The sequence below is a fragment of the Pungitius pungitius genome, chromosome 7, assembly GCF_949316345.1.
Source record: "Pungitius pungitius chromosome 7, fPunPun2.1, whole genome shotgun sequence".
In the NCBI taxonomy this organism is placed as follows: domain Eukaryota; kingdom Metazoa; phylum Chordata; class Actinopteri; order Perciformes; family Gasterosteidae; genus Pungitius; species Pungitius pungitius.
In genome coordinates, this window is record NC_084906.1 from 21,819,175 (window position 1) to 21,836,673 (window position 17,499).

A 17,499-nucleotide genomic window follows, 5' to 3' on the forward strand; every position below is an offset into this window, starting at 1 on the left:
TTGATGGATGAATGATGGCTGGATAATCTAAAGGAGCTTCTACAGCTGGCTCTGTGGTGACTTAAACACGTAGGAACGACTTGTCACTCATCATCATGCTGCTAACTAGCTGTTCCATGTGAGGAGCTCCTGTTATCAGCCTGTAGGGTGTGACCCGTGACCCGTGACGCTCAATGCATCACTCAGTTGGGGTTTTCCCTCTACAGATCGTTATGTGAGCCTTCACTCAGACACTTACCACCTGCATATGAACAGACTTCCTGTGTTGTCTCACTTCCTCATTGAGACATCTGAACTTCAGGAGAGTCTCTCCTCTGCAGACAGAACAGTGTCACTAATAAATTGTTAAGGGTCTTGCCTCATCAGCAGTTAATTATTCCTATAAGTCCAGGACGTGTTGCTGGATGCGCTGCAGGACAGGGAGGCCCAGGAGAACCCAAAGCAGGTCTGAGAGAGACAGACCCTGCAGTAGAATGAGAGGTTTTCTACTGGGACCCTGGTGAGGAGCGACACCACCACCTTAGTCCACCAGGGGCGCCAAAGTCATCACAACACCAAAGATCCTTTTAGTCACTTCGAACGTATTAGTGGATTATAGCCCTGTTATTGTTTCACTAGTACGGTGATGTTTTGGGATCAATATTACTGTTTCATTTTAAAGTATGTTGGTTTTAACGAATAGAAGGTGATGAACAAAATGTAACTTAATCTGTCAGATAGTTCTAAGGAAGAATAGTTCATATGTAGTGAAGAGTAAAGCGCGCTGCATAAAAGGGAAGTAGAGTAGTAAATGATGTCTTTGCGGAGCCTCTGCGCGCGCGTGTGTGCGCGCGCGCGTGTCGAGACTCCGCTGATGATCGGACTCAGTTTGTGACACAGGTTCTCTTCTCAGCACACTGGAGAGTCTCCATCGATCAACTCACGATGGTCAGGCGACCATCAAACCCGCGATGATATGACGTCATGGTAAGTAGGGCTCATTTTCTATCTGTCTATTAGCGCGATGTTTGCAGCTGCCACGAGGCTCGTTATAGAAATGAATTCATCATTTATTACTAGAAAGTTATACTGATGAGGAGCGGCATAGAGCAGGAATGATTGTGGATGAAACATGTAAGATGGTTATTCTAAGCCTTGAACATGCTGTGTGCTTTTCCTCGTTCAGTAGTTAGAGGTCCGGCGGACACCATGTCTCCATCATGGAGCTTCTTCCCCGCCGCGGCTCTGCTGGCGCTGCGCCTCTGCGCCGGTGAGCTTCTTCTCTCATTCACAGCGCAGCTTTTATTCATTGTTTTATTCATAGTATGTGCTTTCGTTCCTTATCTGCTCCAAATCAAACGAATTCCCTTTCAAACATATTCGATATGCAGCTGCATACAAGTTGTGATTTCTGCTCCCAGGCATGAAGTCCTGCTCTATCTGGTCCACCTCCGGACCTGTGGTGCAGAGAGGCTCCAGTTTCCAGGTGTACTGCACCTTTAACTGCAGGTGCACAGGCGCCATGTACAACGACCATCCGCCCAAACTGCAGAGGCACAAAGTGCTGAATTCCACAACAGTATTTGTGAATGTGGCGAACATAACCAAGAACATAACGTACAGCTGTCTGTGTAAATGTGCTCCTGAGCTGGACCCCTGTGGACTGGACATCTCAGCTGGCTGTGAGTATGAAGCATGGGACGGATGCATGTACGTAGTGCATACCGCTGTCATAAAGCATGACTGAAAGTCTTCATGCTTCCTCTTCGGAGCACAAAGTGTGAGCTGCTGGCAGGGCGTTAAGTTCTGACCACAAGTTCCCCAACACATCCACTGCTGAAGAAGATTCCATCGGTGTATGTGCTCCACAAGAACAAGAAAAAGCACTCGATGCAATTAATGCGTGAATCTAAAAATCATATCCTACCGTCTTAGTGTTCACTTCCGGGGGCGTTGGTTTTGTACTTGAGTTGTGTTTTAAAAATTTAACTTTAACATCAATGGCCGTTAAGACTTTCGTTCCACCAGGCCGAATGATCTAACGCTAGATCCACTTGAAGAAGAGAAGTGTGAAGAACAGTTCTGTTCTGTTCATTTTATCTGCGTTAACAAACAAAAACAAAATGTCTGGAAACAAAGTGTTTCTCGATGGAAACGTCCCCCCAACCTGCAGTGAGGAGTCCAGCAGCACATCACCACGTCTCTATTTGCAAGATCTTTGTGGGCAGATTGTTAGCAATTCTTCTTTACTTTTCATTAAAGATCTTCCAGAGCTCCCAAAAAACCTTTCCTGCATCTACGAGGTGAAAGAAACCCAGAATGGAGTCGTGTCGTGCAGCTGGAGCGCAGGACGAGACACTTTTCTGTGGAACCACTCTGTGCTGCGGTGAGTTTTAGACAAAGAGCAATGCACTGCTCATAATGTAATACTGTGAGATTAAACATTGTTTGTATGTTTTAGGGTGATGGCTACATCCAAGAACCACACTGAGGGACCGGCGGACTACGTTTCTACGAAGAAAGCTGGTTTGTCATCAGCTAGTTTCACTGCGTCTGGTTCTGTTCAGTCAATCTCTGTACAGGTAGAAGTCCGAAATCCACTGGGCTGTGAAAAGACCCCCTTCATCCCCTACCAACTCAAGGACATAGGTGAGACCCCTCATCGGGAACCTTAACTGCCCTGTCCAGCTTAAGGCTTCTAAGCTGCTGTACATTGGAATCCATGATGTTTATGATGGCTGATCACATCCTTTCTGAAGACGTATGAAATGGACTTTTGTTTTTGTTCTGAGCAGCTTCCCCATCGACTCCGGTTCTCGGTTCCCCCAGGTGCTCATCCCGACACTGCGTCATCGAGGTGAATCAGTCTGTTTGGACTGCACACCTGGAGATACAGTTCAGAGCGGAACCACATATATGGACTTATTCCCGAGACCAGGTAAGGAGGTGTTGTGATTGTGCAGCTTCCGGGTCAAAGGTCTTCTGCTGATTTGACGGAAGGATTAATTGATTGAAAATGAGATGAAACCAAATGTCTTCTTGGTGGAGCAGACAGGTCCAGAGCAGACGGGTTCTGTGCAGTGCTGGTCCGTCTCCTCTCTAGAGCCCTTCACTTTCTACCAGTTCCGAGCCAGGTCCAGACTCAGCCTATGGAGCCAGTGGAGCGCTACCGTCTCCAGCCGGACTCAGGAGGAAGGTAAGAGTTCTGGTCCGACACTTAACATTCAGGAGACAGGCCGGCCTGAGTGGGACTCTACAGAATCTACAGAATCCTATGGGTCTGTGTCGAAAGGTCTAACTGTTTAGTGTGGAGCAGGATGCACGGTGACTAGATGCTAGTAGAGAGGAGAAGAGATGCTTCATGGGGAGATACTTGCGTTGCGTTGTAAAACTGAAGGTGTGAAGATACAGAACATGAGTGTGTGTGTACGTGTGTGCACACCATGCAGAGACCATAGACTGAAATAGCATGCCGTCATGTGACTGAGATAAATACAAGAAGGGGTTGACGTGGTCTATATTAAAGGGAACCTTAAATTACCAAATGTAAAACCTCACATGGTTCCCTTATATATGCATTTCATACCTTTTCATTGTTGTTCACATGAGTCTCTGAATAATAACCTTCAAAATAAAACTGGAACGTTTGTTGGATATAAATTATTTAAGTGAAGTTTTTATTATGAAAACAAATTTTGTAAAATGATAGACATGTTGTTTCAGTACTGTTGTTGTCATCTCATTGTTATGTGTATTATTTCAGTATTCTTGTTTTTTTCTTGGTTCTATTATTTTTATCTCAGTACTATTGCATTCTTGTTTCATCATCATCACAGATTATTTTGTTGTTTCAGCTCCAGCCAAAGAGTTGGATGTTTGGTTTGCTGAAGCCGCCTCAGACTTTAAATCCCTGAGAGTTTACTGGAAGGTACGTTTGAACTCTTATAATGGGTTAGCTTCATGCTAACACAAGTGCTATGCGTGCTGCAAAGCTTCATGTGTGGGCTCCTCTCTCACTTCGGTCTGTGTGGGCGTGCGGTGTCGTCGCCATAGCAACACTTTCTGATCTTCCTGCTTCGTTACTTCTTTCTGCCCAAGCTAAAGGTCGACTGACCACTACTGAGGTGTGACATTGTCACATCCTCACCCTCACACACATAAACCAGCACTCTTTTAGTGTCACACAGACACACACATCAATGAAACCTGACACCACAGTTTCAGTTTTCAAGAAAAGAGGAGCTGAAGAGAAACGATGAGTCTGACATCCTGTAAAAAAGTAACGCGTTGAATCCTCGCTGTGACTGCAGCCGCTGAGCGCTGCCTCGGCTCGAGGGAGAATCCTCGCTTACACACTCAGTGTGAAGAGCAGGAAGTGTGGAATCATCTTCATCTCCAACGTTAGTGCAGACGTATCAAACGACATGGTGAAGTTCTGTGAGGACTGTGAAGTGAGGGTGTGGGCGATCAACTCCAAAGGAACGTCTCCCCCAGCCACCATTACTGCTCCTCACAGGAAAGGTGAGCGATGGGAGAGAGAAGCTTTATTAATAACGTCGATATGACCCATAAGAAGGAGCAGCAGCAGGTTGACTGTGTGCTTCTCTCCTGTAGTGAACCCTCAAGAGGTGCTGCCTCCTCAGGATGTTCATGTATCTGCAACTAACCACAGCATCTGCATCTCCTGGAGGAGGCCTGACTCCGCTCCTCTCCATGCAGCCTACGTGGTGGAGTGGTACCGAGAGGACAAGATGGAGGAGCTCCAATGGGTCCGACTAGGCAGAGATGACAACCACACAGTACTAACAGGTTGGACATGGAGAGTTTACTTCATCTATTGTTCCCTGTGCAAGTTGAGAATTGGTCCTGAATTAGTCAGCATTAGTCCTGGACCTCTAAATGAGCTACTTCGGACCATCACAGAGAACATTGCTGTTTCTCTTTAGTTACTCTTAAGATGTCACTGGTGCAAAACTAGATGAATCCAGAACCTCAAACAGCTCAGACGTCATCAGACCTCCTGTATTTAAATAGTCGTCTTTGCTTAGGAAGGTTCTTCACTGAGTGGAATTAAAGCCTCCATGAGAGAGCTGTTTGAATTATCTAATGCTAAGGAAAGAAGCTTCCTTCCTTAGCTGCTTTAGCACAGGAACCATCTACATTCCCAAAATGTCCTCATCAACTCTCCCTTTCATTGACGCTGTGACGTTTTGGAATAGACGTTAGAGGGTCGTTTTTTGGACTTTTCGAATCCAGTCAGGATCAGAGGTCAGAGGTCAGAGTTTAGAGTTCAGAGGAGGAGGTTCAAAGCCAGGGACTCCTCCCCTGTCCTCCTATTCCTTTCACTCCTTCTTCTTCCTCCTCCTCCCTCCGGTGGTAGAAGACACCCACAAGGTGTCCTCTTCTTCATGCTGTTTTTACTGTTTTTGCATTAAAGCGTTTCATGCTGTTTATCGTACTGTTTATTGTTGATGCTTCTTGGTGCAGGTCTGAAGCCCTTTGAGTGCTACGTGGGAGCCGTGCACGTTGTCTACAATCAGAGCTCAGTGAGCAGCAGCAGGTTCATAGGTGTCTCCAATGGGACCTCAGGTGACCAGGACACTGTCAAATCTATGGTTTATTGAACTCACTTCATCAGAACATTAGGAGTTCAATGGTTTTCTTGAATGTCTGCAGCTCCGTCAGCAGCTCCATCAGTGCAGGAGACGGTGGAGGGGAACCGGGTGACCGTAACCTGGACGGAGCCCCCCAGGAGTGAATGGAGGGGCTGTCTCACCATCTACACCATCTACCTGGAGATGAACAGCACACGACTACCGCCTGGTAACAGACACGCTGTGGAGCGATTATATTCCTATTTAGATATATATAGGAATATAATCTGCATTCTATATATATATATATAATAAATATACACTAGACTATATGTTTCAGACTATATATTAAGCCACGTTTTCCAAACCACTGTTTTAGGGGCACAGGGTGAAAGTTACTAACCTCCTCTGCAGGTAGAAGGTTCACACTGACGTTTGTTTTACTTCCAATGCAAAAAGCTCTGTCCATCTACCTGACAGTAATAGTAATGTAATTCATATTTAAAATATGGCCAGGAATTTAGCGCGTTAATTAAGATTAATTAATTACAATGTGAATTAAGATTAATTAATTACACCAAAAATAACACATTAAACATTTTTTACGCATTTTTACACTTATTTTTTGCACCGCGGAACGTTTCTCACTGGATGAGTTTCGGGGGGACCGATTATACCGGAGCACCAACTAGCGTCCATGACTTCAGACAACAACAAACCACAGTGAACATGAACGAAGAAGCTGACGAGACCGTGTCGGGTGGCCCCGTGAATGGGAAATCTTCTTATAATAAACACACGGATGGAAGCGTCGATAAGAGCGTGGTTGTGTGCAAGCTGTGCAACAAGGAATTCACATCGAGCCTCAAGTATCACCTCAACGCAACACAATTAGCAGCTAGCGTGGACGTACAAGGACCCACACCCAACCCACACTGCACCAGATGACTGGTTTAAGGACCAGGGTAACTAAGTCCACGTCTGAAAAAATAACCAATGTTCTGAATGTACTTGAAAGTATTGGTCTACTTAAAAAAACATAGTTTACAGAAGGTCTACTTACCTATAGGCTACCTGAATTTCTGAAAGTACTTATTTCTAAATATGCTAATTCTACACTTGTCTGCTGGAATAAATAAAAAATCCATGTGAAAAAAATTACTACATTCAAATATTTATGCAATTAAAATGCAATTAATTTTGATTAATTAATTACAAAGCCTCTATTTAGATTAATATTTTTAATCGAGTCCCGGCCCTAATAATATATATATTATATTATATATATATTATATTTTGACCCTACATATTTTTACTTTTTTCACAATATTTTTTTTTCCATGACATGACTGGAATGATCTTAGATGGAGCAACCTACACGTCCCTGTCACTAATGTCAAATGCCCCAAATTTCTGTACTTTAAACCTTATCTGGGTTCAACCCTCAAGGGACATGGTGGCTCTTCCTAAATCCTTTTTTAGTTTTGGGTAACTGACATTTATAAAAAATCATAATGGGATATTGCCCCAGAGACGGATTGGTGCATCTTGGAGGATCAACCATGCTATTCATCCTTCCTGCATTGGTAAAGGCACAAGTGAGTTGAATTTGAATGTAACAGAGAATTGGAGGGTGGATGCACTAAAAAGGGTAAACAAATCTACACCCTGTGCCAGACTGTCAGTTTAAGGTTGTCCACAGGATGCCCTGAAGTAGACAAACATGTGATTGTCTTGAAAAATGCCCTCAGAGGCTGTAATAAGTTTCACGTCAGTGTGACCACTGAATGAGACACATCTGCTCATCTTTACTGACTCATCCGGCCTTCTCTCCCGTCAAAAAGGTGGAACCCTATAGGCTACGTAGCAAAAGCAATTAACATCAAATTTAGTCAATTCATCATCCAAAAGATTCTTCATCATTCTTGACAATGCCATCATAACTCAAGTGAACGCGCCTTGTGTTTCTGCATAACACCCAGGGTTCACTTCTCTGAAACAACCAGTGGGGACAATGCCCCCACAACTAACTCCGCGGTAGTGCGCTCAAGACTTGGCAGGAGCGGGATTTGAACCCACTGGCGGCGCTTACAGAGGCTTTCGGCTCCTTCTTGCACCCCTACACTACCAGTCCTGGTCACATTTTGGCAACTTTGATTCTCCTATTTAACCTTGAGCATGTGAGCTAAACCTCAAAACTCTTTTTAAATGCTATTTCCACATCTGGGCTTGAACCCACAACCTTCAAGTGCAGTGCAGGCTTGTGGCAGCAGCTCTTCCACTGTGCTACTTCACCACACACTAACCAACGATTTGTTTGTTGTATTTAACCTTGAGATTGCTACTCAAACCTGAAGTAAAGCCAAAGGCTAAAACCGAAGACTGGGCTTGAACCCACAACCTTCAAATGCAGTGCAGGCTTGTGGCAGCAGCTCTTCCGCTGTGCTAATTCAACACACACTAATCAACCCTTTGTTTGTTGTATTTAACCTTGAGATTGCTACTCAAACCTGAAGTAAAGCCAAAGGCTCAAACCCAAGCCTGGGCTTGAAACCACAACCGACATGTGTGCTGATGCCCGCGTGTGAATTGAGAGGATCCATACCGACTCCCCTATGGAGCTAAACCAGTCTGAGGGTCCTCCTCAGCTGAGTGGAGAATAAATCCCGGAAGAAATAAACACGTTTGACACACGGCACCTTGAGGAGAGAGAATCAAATCCCAAATGTGGATCAGGAAGGTCAGCTTTGATTCCACTAGAGACACCAGAACTCACCATGATTCACAGTGTCACTGTTTGTTTAAAATAATTATAATAGCAGGAGCAGGGTCCAAAGAGGAAAGTTTTTATCTTAAATGAACTGACCGAGTCTGCCCCCCGGACTGAAAGTGGAAGCTGGTTCCACTAAAGAGGAGCTTGATAACTGAAGGTTCTGGATCCCATCCTACTTTTTAAAACTCACAAGTAACAAGTAACATCAGCATCTACGGAGCGCAGCTGCCTTGTAGGACAGTACGGTGTAAGAAGCTCTTTGTATATACACATCTATTGAGTAACGTATGAATATGTTTTCCAGTCTCTGTTCCAGCTGTTCAGAGGACGTACATCATTGGGAACCTGTCTCCAGCCAAGTACCGTCTCTGGATGACCGCCTCCACTGCAGGAGGAGAAGGCCGCGCAGGTCGAAAGGTCAACTTCTCCATCCAGCGTAAGCAGCTCTCTGAGCTTCTTTAAAATATGTGATATGATTATAGTTACATGAAAAGATCAAGTCTACCTTTGTGTCTAAATATGACCCAAGGCACATAATCTACAGATATATTGTGTTAATATGCTTTATGTTGTGTCCCATCTCTTCTAAGCTAAGCTAAGCTAACTGGCCGCTGGCTGTATTCTTTTCCATCACATGTCATTTATCAGAGCGACTTACAATAAGAGCATTTCAACCAGAAGGAAACAAACCCAGAAGAACAAGAAACAAATAAGCCGATGTACAACTAGTTATAGATAAGAACCATTATAAGTCCAGTTTAAGGTCTACAGTGTGTTAGTGTTTAGTGTGAAGATGTGAAGGCTCTCTGTGGTCCTGATGTCATCACAGAGCTCCTTCCACCATCTAGGAGCAGGACAGCAAAGAGTGGAGATCTAGTCCAGTGTTTTGCTCTCAGTGAGGAACAAGCAGCTCCAAAGTTACCAGTCAGGTCCTGGGTGGGAGAACCTTTAGAGAAGGGTGTCGAATGATACATATGAGACTCTACATGTCAGTCCATACACTTTATGAGAATAAACATACCTACATATAAGTACTTATATATATGTGTGTGTGTGTACTCCACTGTGGATCACATGTCTGGCCCACTTTTAATTAGAAAAGATACATATATTTGAATCAGCCTAAAAAGTATTTCTTGCTAATTAGTATTAATTGCTAATTTCTGTTTATTTTCTCCTGTTATCTCACTCGTTGTATCTGATGAGTTAAATATATGAACGCAGTCGTACATCTCAGGGTTCCTCTTGGTTACAGAGGAGAGCCAACTCTCCCCTTTGGTCCTGTGTGCTGTCGTCGGCCCGGTCCTGATGGTTCTGGTGTGTCTGTACCACAGCTCAGCAGTGAAGCAGAGGTACTATTCTCACAGAGATGGTGCAGCAATGAGAGCCAAAGACGGCACCGTTAAACTGCCTATTGTTCTCCTCAGGTTCCGGGTCTTCTTCCAGTGCCTCGTGCTCGATGTGGTTCCGGATCCTGCAAACAGCCAATGGGCCAAGGACAGTCTGCAGGGAAAGGTGATGATGAAATACTAAGTTCTGTAAAGCTCAGAGCGGGCGGTTCTAAACATGCGCATCCACAGGGGAGCATGAACCTCCAGCTGCAGCTCAGTAACTCCGGTGTCAGCGAGGAGGAGGAGGAGCCCAACCTGGTGGACGTGGAGGAGCTGCTCCTTCCTCCTCCTCTGAGCTGCACTGAGAGGGAGCTGCTCCATCCTCAGACCAACTACATCAAGAGCTTCTCCCACGACTCAGACAGCTCCGTCCACACGCAGACGTCCCTGGACTCCACCGCGGACTACATCTCGTCCCACGGACCAGGACACATGGAGGAGGAGGAGGAGGAGGAGGACCAGGAGCCGTTTGGAGGGATGCTGGGTTTCTTCCCCAGTGACGACCTGCTCACGCAGCCGATGGAGTTTGGAGGGAAGTTGACGCTGAAAGCTGTCAGAATAGACTGTAGTGACTTCCTTCTGTCAGAGGCGTAGATGTTGAGCTCTGGTGACGTGAGGTCTGAAGACATCTCCAGAGGGAACTATGAGGACACAATGACTCCACGTGGTTCGTGACATTACCTTAAAACAGTTCAGGCTGCATGAGGAACATGACATCATGTGTCCACATGGGACATCGTGTGTCCACATCGGTCCTGAAACCCTCACATCGGGACAGGAACAACTCCCCAAAGAATGAGAAGGCCTCAGTGGGACGTTGGAGACGACTCTAAAGATCTCAACGCTGACTGAGGAGACGTAACGAGTCATGGACAAAGATGGGTTTTTGTCCTTTTGCTTGTCAAATCTCAGACACGTTCCCCCCCCCAATAAAAACTCTTCAGATTTACACGATTCTTGTGGATGATTTCAAAACGTTTGCACATCGTCAAAATCATTCAAATGTAGTTTTTAAATGGTCGAGAACGTTTATAAGACTCAGCGTTTAGTGGACGGAAAAAAACATTAAAAAGAGAAAGAACCTTTGAGAAAATGTATAAATATTAGTCTCAACAGTTGTCATTTAAAATGTAATATTTTAAACTATGGTTAAATTGAGTTATGTATGAACATTCCCATCCCATTTCTTTGTTATTGACTAATATGTTCATATTAATAAAGGACTTAATCAGTGGCATTAATCACTAAGTCACTAAATGAGTCATTTCTGGATCAATTTATTTAACAAAAGAACTTGTTTATCTGACACATTTGAAGGCCCTATGCCACTGTCACCGTGGTTACCAGGGGTCAAGGTCATCATCCATTTGACCAAGTAGTGAAAATAACTGACAATGCAAACGATTGATCGACCACCTTTATTCATCGACAGAGGCCTCTAACAGCAGGAGTTCACACAGGAGTTATTCCATTTCTTTCAGAGCAGTTATGCAGAGGGGGGGGGGGGGGGGGGGGGGGCTTGTGAGGAGTGTGTGGGCAGTGGGAGGAGATCCAGGAGACTTGAGCCTCATCTCACTGTGTGGAGACACTTGCAGAATGAGTTTCTCTAGATCCTTCTATCAGTACAGGTTCCAGGACCTATAAGGCGAATATAGACCACCTGACACTCTGCAGGAATTTATGAAGATAAAGATTTACAGGCTGAACATTATTGAATAAACCTCCTGTATAAAAATAACAATACAACAGTGCTCAAGGAGAAATAATCCATAAGTGTTAATGAGAACACCTGTTGTGGCCAAACGCATGAGGGTTATGGGGCTATGAGCTTGTTAGCGCGTTAGCATGGGAGCTACACACTAGCTGGTTCAAAGCTTAAGAACCCTTCTGCTTACATCACTAAACACAGATTTGCAAGCAGCAATTACAGAAAAAGATCAATGCATAACCTCTGAAAAAAAAACCTGTATGAGAACATCCCTGCTACCGAGTTTAAGTACAAAACCTCTACCAAGAAGCTGCTCCGAGGAGCAAGAAGTCCTTTTCTCTTTTTGTTTTTTTTTGTTAATTTCTGTTTTTTTTTTCCATCTTCGTTTTGTTTTTATTGGATAAAACTCAGTCCTCACTTTGAGTGTCATAGTCAATGACATTCTTCTCCATCATTCCACTCTGCTGAAGGATCCAGGAACATGCAGGCCTCGTAGTGGAGGTGCTCAGGAGGCTCCTGTAGGCCTGAGGAACAGCTGCTGGGCTTTAAGCCAGAGCTGGGAAGGCCTCTGGGTCGTCCACGTTGGGCACCGACGCAGACGACTGGGGGGGCAAACGCAGAGTTAGTGTCACCTTCACTGAGTGAACATCACTGGCTTCGAGGACATCATCCACGATGACATCATGGAGTTACCTTGTCAGGCCTCGGAGCACGGACCGGCCTAGTGGCTTCTCCGCTGACGGCGCCAGGCGGGCCCCCACCAGCGCCGCGGCCGCGACCCCCCCGACCTCCGCGCGGTCCGCCGCGTCCACGGCCCGGACGGCCCAGATCCCCGAAGTTGATCTCCAGCTGGGAGGTGATGTCGTTGGCCGGCTTGCGGAAGTGGGGCTCGTCATCAACCTGCGGATCAGGGTGCAGTAGAATTATTGTCGTTGTCGTGGTCGATCGGAGGTCAGATTGTGTGCGACAGTCACGGTTTTTACCTTCGGCTCCTCGACCTCAGGATCAATCACTTCTTCCTTCTTATCCTGAGACAGAGCAACAGAAGCATCAACTAACAATGTCGCCCATATCTCATCGTATGTATTCACCTGACACGTCATCTTCCTTCAAAGCAGGAAATACAAAGGCCTTCACATCCACGTCTCTCAGCATGATGGATTAACTAAGTCTAAATCGATTAGGATGTTAGACTCACTTCTGCCTTTGACTTGTGCAGCACGAATCCTTTGTTCCAATTGGCTCCCTCGTTGGCCTTGCGGATGTTGAACTCCACTTTGGCTCGCTCCTTGTCCTGCACAGCCTTCCACTCGTCCAGAGTCATCTCCTTGGGCCCTTCCTCCTTCACCTCCTCCACCTCATTCTCCCTTCAACAGACACACGGAGCCACAGCGTTAAAGTGTCACAATCAATGAATCAGTAATACAGTTTGATGATCAATAAGCCGGCGTGTCACAGAGGAAAATCCTTTACTTGTTCTCAGAGTCGGCAGCAGGATGCTCTTCTCCTTCGGGGGTCTCTTCAGTAACGTTTGATTGGTCGAGCTCACTGAGAACACAAAGAAAGAAAGCTTTAGCAAACCAGGATTTTGGGCCATAGATTGAATCGACCTTTGTTGATGTTGACATAGAAGACTCCATTTTCATCTCACGTTTTACCGCTCACTGAGTGGGGAGCACTCATCCTCCAATCAGGGTTAGCAGTTCAACAAATGTCAGCAGTGTGTGAATGAGTGAATGATGACATCAAGTCTTGAGCGGTTGGAAGACTAGAAAAGCGCTTTACATTTACAATTCTGTTGAACTAAAACATGATCATATAAACATCAATATTTTCTATCTAGTTGTACCGTAGGTGGAATATTAGATTTGAAATTAGGATGCTGTTGAATTCTTTGCATATTTAGCATGAAGCTCAGGTGTTTGGTTGCTGTTATTAATACGTTTCTCTGTAAAGTGACCATGGCGCCTAATGAACCAAATTGTCACACTGCTTTCACCGGAATGGATCTTAATCTGCACAAATGTGAGATTTAATGCAGAGTGAAGCTTTAGAAAAGTAATACGTGTGCAGCTCCAGATCTGCTGAGGTGCCAAACATCTACCTGCTCTCCAGCTGCATATTTTTTTGTTAAAATAAGGTATTGTTGTGTTCCATATTTAGGAGGAACTTACTTGAGTTCATCCTTGACGGTGCCCCAGTTGTGAGAGCCACTTCCACCACGCTTCTCCTCACCTTTCTGACTACTGAAAGAACCACAGCTTTAAACAGAGCCAAAACGCACAAGATATGCAGTGTTTCCTCTTGGACTTCTGCTGTGGAGCCGGACGGAGTCTAACGTCGGTGTCGCGTAGCGTCGACGTGAGAGAAGTGGACCAGTACTCACGATCGGTCGCTGCCACTGTGTCTGTCAAATTCACGCTTTCCTCTGGAGTCAAAGCCGTCGTTGCGACCCATTCCACGACCTCGGCCTCCACGGACGCCTCCTCTGGGACCGCCGCGTCCTCTCATGGGCCGATCGCCAATGGGTCTAGAAGAGACAACATGGTCACGTCTAATGATAAGAGACACGTCTACTTGCATAACGACACACAAAGAAAGAAGTCATGGCAGAAGCAGAGATCAACATCTACAGGGTTTTCTCCTTTGAGTGACAAACAGAAATATGCAACTGCTCCATGAATACGTGACATTGGGGATGATTTGCTTTGTAGTAAATGTTCAATTTACTGATGTGTGAAGTTGGTCTAAATGTATATTTGTATCCCATGTGGACTAATAAATATCTGCTGGTTAACAGATCAACTCACTTCTCCACTGAGAACTCGCCGCCCTCAGGCTTCTCTCCGGCCTCACTGGGGGGGGGCCTCTCGAAGCGACGGGGGGGCCGTCTGTCCACGGGCCTCCGGTCTGCTGGGGGGCGCCCCTCTCCCTGCCCACCTGGGGCTCTGAAGCCTTCGCCATCCGGCTTGCGGCCCATTCTCCTCATGCCAGCACCTAGGATGGAGCACAAGAGGAGGATTAGAGGAACAGTGGATCCGGCAGACCAGGACGCAACGGAGGGAAAGAAGAGCAATTTATAGTTATCAATGAGACTCTTCAGTCAGCTATGTCATCAGTCTCCAAAGTTAACAATCAAGTTCACTAAATACATGACTCAATCTGATTGACTACTGATCAATTCACTCGCTCAATGTGGACAAATTGATATCTAATAAGTATTTAACCCTCCACATGACACACCGCTGACTGCTGCTGATGTACAACAAATCCCAAAATAGCCCCTATGCCCCACAGCGGGGCAGCTGGGTGCACAAAGTCAGCGCACCTGTCTCATCTCCTCTGACACAACGAGCCGTGAACGTGGTTGACTTCCGGTACGTCAGTGCCCATCTTCCGGTTCTACGCGCAACAGGCTAACAAAATGGAACAAGATGGTCTACGTGATATCGTTAAATGACCACACAATAAGATTAGATCTACATTTTGATATCTAATGTTCGTGCAGCAGAAACGTAAAACGATCACATAGTACAACACAAATCGAATATGCTACATTTCCACAAAATGCTGATAATTTAAATTATAAGTTGATTACATTTTATGCTATCACATTGTTGAACGATCACGAATGAGCACGTGCGCCGATGGGAAGTCAACACGCCCAACCGTCCAACCACGAGGTGCATCTTCTCCACGGAGCAGTGCTGCTAATGTCGGACACCTGCGATTTACATGGTTCCGACGCGCTGCTTTACGTCACTACGGAACACTCGTTCACCTTAAGGCGCCTTTTCATGTTGACAGTTACGATACCACTCGGGTTATATTTCATCACATTTAAAAATCTGCATTGAATATTTAATCTGATTAAAATCCGCCCCTGTACTGACTTTGAAGGGAAAACATGTTAACTCATCGAGGCCACTCGGTGCTCGTTTTGAATTATCGGGTTCTGCCTGCTCAACTAGGCCGGAGGGGGGTTATTGGGGGAGGGGAGCAAGCCACAACAAGTTGGGCCTGCAGATGGTTTAAGATCCCATAGTTTGATCCGCGCACAGGCTGCTGCTCTAAGGGTTAGTGTGGATGTCATGATCGAAGCCATGGGAAGCACCATGCGGACCGTACCAACAGCTAGCTATCTAGCCGCCGAGCCTGTTAGCCTGTTAGCTTCGCGACAAAAGCAGAAAACACAAAAATAAACCTCACCATCTTTTTTCAGTGGAACCGGTGCCTGGCTCTCCTCCTTCTTGTCAGTTAGCGGGACCTTTCTGTCTTTCTGGGACTCTTTCTTCGGCTGCTTGGCAAGCTGCGCCGCGGTCTTGGCGGCACCAGGAGCAGGAGCTTCCTTCTTCTTCACTTCGGCTTGCTTCAGCAGCTCGAAGGGATCCGACTCGTCGTCAAATAGTTGGTCGAACCGATTGGTAATGGCACAGCCAAAACCTTCTTGCATTTGTCCGGGCATGATGGCGCCCCTTCAGCAGGATTTCCCTCCGATTCTGAGAGGCTTGGTGCGAACACTTCGCTAGATGAAGCCACAAGATGGCTGGAAAAAGGACCTTCTTCTCTTCCGGCGGGGTAGACATCCGGGACCTCGGACGATGTCAAGCATGGGGCTTGTAGTTCTTTTTGAAAATGAGATTCCATTCACTTAGTGGCGGTATGTCGCAATGAGAAACTCCAATACCCACAATGCCTTTCTCTTTAGTGTTGCTAGCTTCTGTGGAGAGAAGCATGGGTGCCCTCACATTATATTCCGTTGTTTTGATTCCTGAAAGAAGAAAACTCTGTAGTCTATATAAATATATTAAACCGATTTTTCGTCTTAAACTTCCGAGTAAATAAATATGATTTATATGTATATATATTCTTTTTTGAACAGAACAGTAAAAGACTGTAGAAAGCTTCAGTGTATGATATGTATATTTACACATATATTTATATGCAGGGCCTTGCATAGATCTTCACCCCATTTTGTTCTATTACAAACAAAAATTCAAATAGACTTAAATAGACTTTTCATCACTTGATCAACAGGCAAAGTACTTTAAAGGTGCAAAGTATGCAATATGATCATACCTTTTATACCTGTTTAAATAAAAATATCGTACATATATACATGCATATTCTATTTTGGTATATGTGGTTCATCTGGATAAGTGTGTAAATCTTCAATGGATGTTAACTGAAGTTATTAATATTACAAATATTATTGTATACATTGATTTACTCTGGTCACAAGCAATACAAGTAAAGATTTGAACTATTGCACGAGGATGAATGAGCAGGTTTGAATTCAAGAAGCTGTTGGGGGAGTGTGATCTTTGTTTAGATGATCTTACCAACGTTTTCATAAAGAACAGGAAGAGTAGACTTGCTCCTTCAACATGTCCAGTAAATAGACAAAAAGACATGGAATATATAAATGTCTATGTAACACGTTAACAACATGAATCTGTTTCAATCAGTTTTTTTCCATCACGATAAAAGGTGCAATCAGGATCAGTCCCGTCTCCTCTGTGTCTCCATCTCACCTTACAGGTGTTGAACCCTCCCCCCGGATGACGCCCTACAGTCAGTCCCTCCCAAGCCCCCGGCGGGTCGCCAGTGCTGCCTCGGAGAGATGCCGTCTCCGGTCACCAAAGCCATGGCGGAGTCCTACGCGCTCATGCTCGTGGTCATGGGCTCGTTCTTCCTCTACCTCTGCGCGATGGTTTGGACTTTCTGCAACCCGAGGCTGAGCGGGGGGGACGAGCAGGACAGCGGCCCCGGGACGCCAGTCCGAGGACACGGGGACGACTGCTGGGTGCGCGCGTCACCGGCCGCGCCGGAGCGGCATCTCGGGCGCGCATGCGACGGTGCGCGTGTGCCAGTCCCACGGTACGCCGCAGCTGATGGGGCTCACGCGCACCACGTACGTGAACTTTTGGGACGAGACTGATAGTCTGCCGTCAGACTGCTTCTACCGGGAGGACCGAGGAACCACCAACCGGACGGGACCGGGTCCTGAACCGTTGACCCAACCTTCCAACATCAGATGAACAGCTCCGGGTT

General features: G+C 45.8%; 2 protein-coding genes across 5 annotated transcripts; one reads left to right on the plus strand and one right to left on the minus strand.

Annotated features, from left to right (window-relative positions):
- Nucleotides 1-199: 199 nt before the first annotated feature.
- Nucleotides 200-11,005, plus strand: il12rb2 (interleukin 12 receptor, beta 2a). Its single transcript, XM_037469784.2, has 16 exons — nt 200-966; nt 1,166-1,249; nt 1,401-1,661; nt 2,242-2,365; nt 2,441-2,628; nt 2,775-2,917; nt 3,031-3,175; nt 3,834-3,907; nt 4,290-4,500; nt 4,594-4,788; nt 5,467-5,568; nt 5,656-5,802; nt 8,651-8,782; nt 9,602-9,698; nt 9,774-9,861; nt 9,927-11,005. Exons 2-16 carry the CDS (start codon nt 1,189-1,191, stop codon nt 10,329-10,331), a joined length of 2,373 nt encoding a protein of 790 aa, XP_037325681.2. The 5' UTR covers nt 200-966; nt 1,166-1,188; the 3' UTR covers nt 10,332-11,005.
- A 131-nt stretch (nt 11,006-11,136) lies between these two features.
- On the minus strand, nt 11,137-16,019 carry serbp1a (SERPINE1 mRNA binding protein 1a). 4 transcript variants are annotated; one of them, XM_037469792.2, is made up of 9 exons: nt 15,655-16,019; nt 14,256-14,442; nt 13,832-13,975; nt 13,620-13,688; nt 12,919-12,993; nt 12,644-12,812; nt 12,429-12,473; nt 12,139-12,345; nt 11,137-12,047 (listed from the first exon to the last, which is right to left on the minus strand). In XM_037469792.2, the coding sequence occupies exons 1-9, from the start codon at nt 15,908-15,910 to the stop codon at nt 11,991-11,993; spliced, it is 1,209 nt and encodes a 402-aa protein (XP_037325689.2). In that variant the 5' UTR covers nt 15,911-16,019; the 3' UTR covers nt 11,137-11,990. The 4 variants fall into 4 exon arrangements, with proteins under 4 accessions (XP_037325689.2, XP_037325688.2, XP_037325686.2 ...); XM_037469791.2 differs by having other exon boundaries at nt 12,644-12,815; XM_037469789.2 differs by having other exon boundaries at nt 13,620-13,691.
- Nucleotides 16,020-17,499: the final 1,480 nt, after the last annotated feature.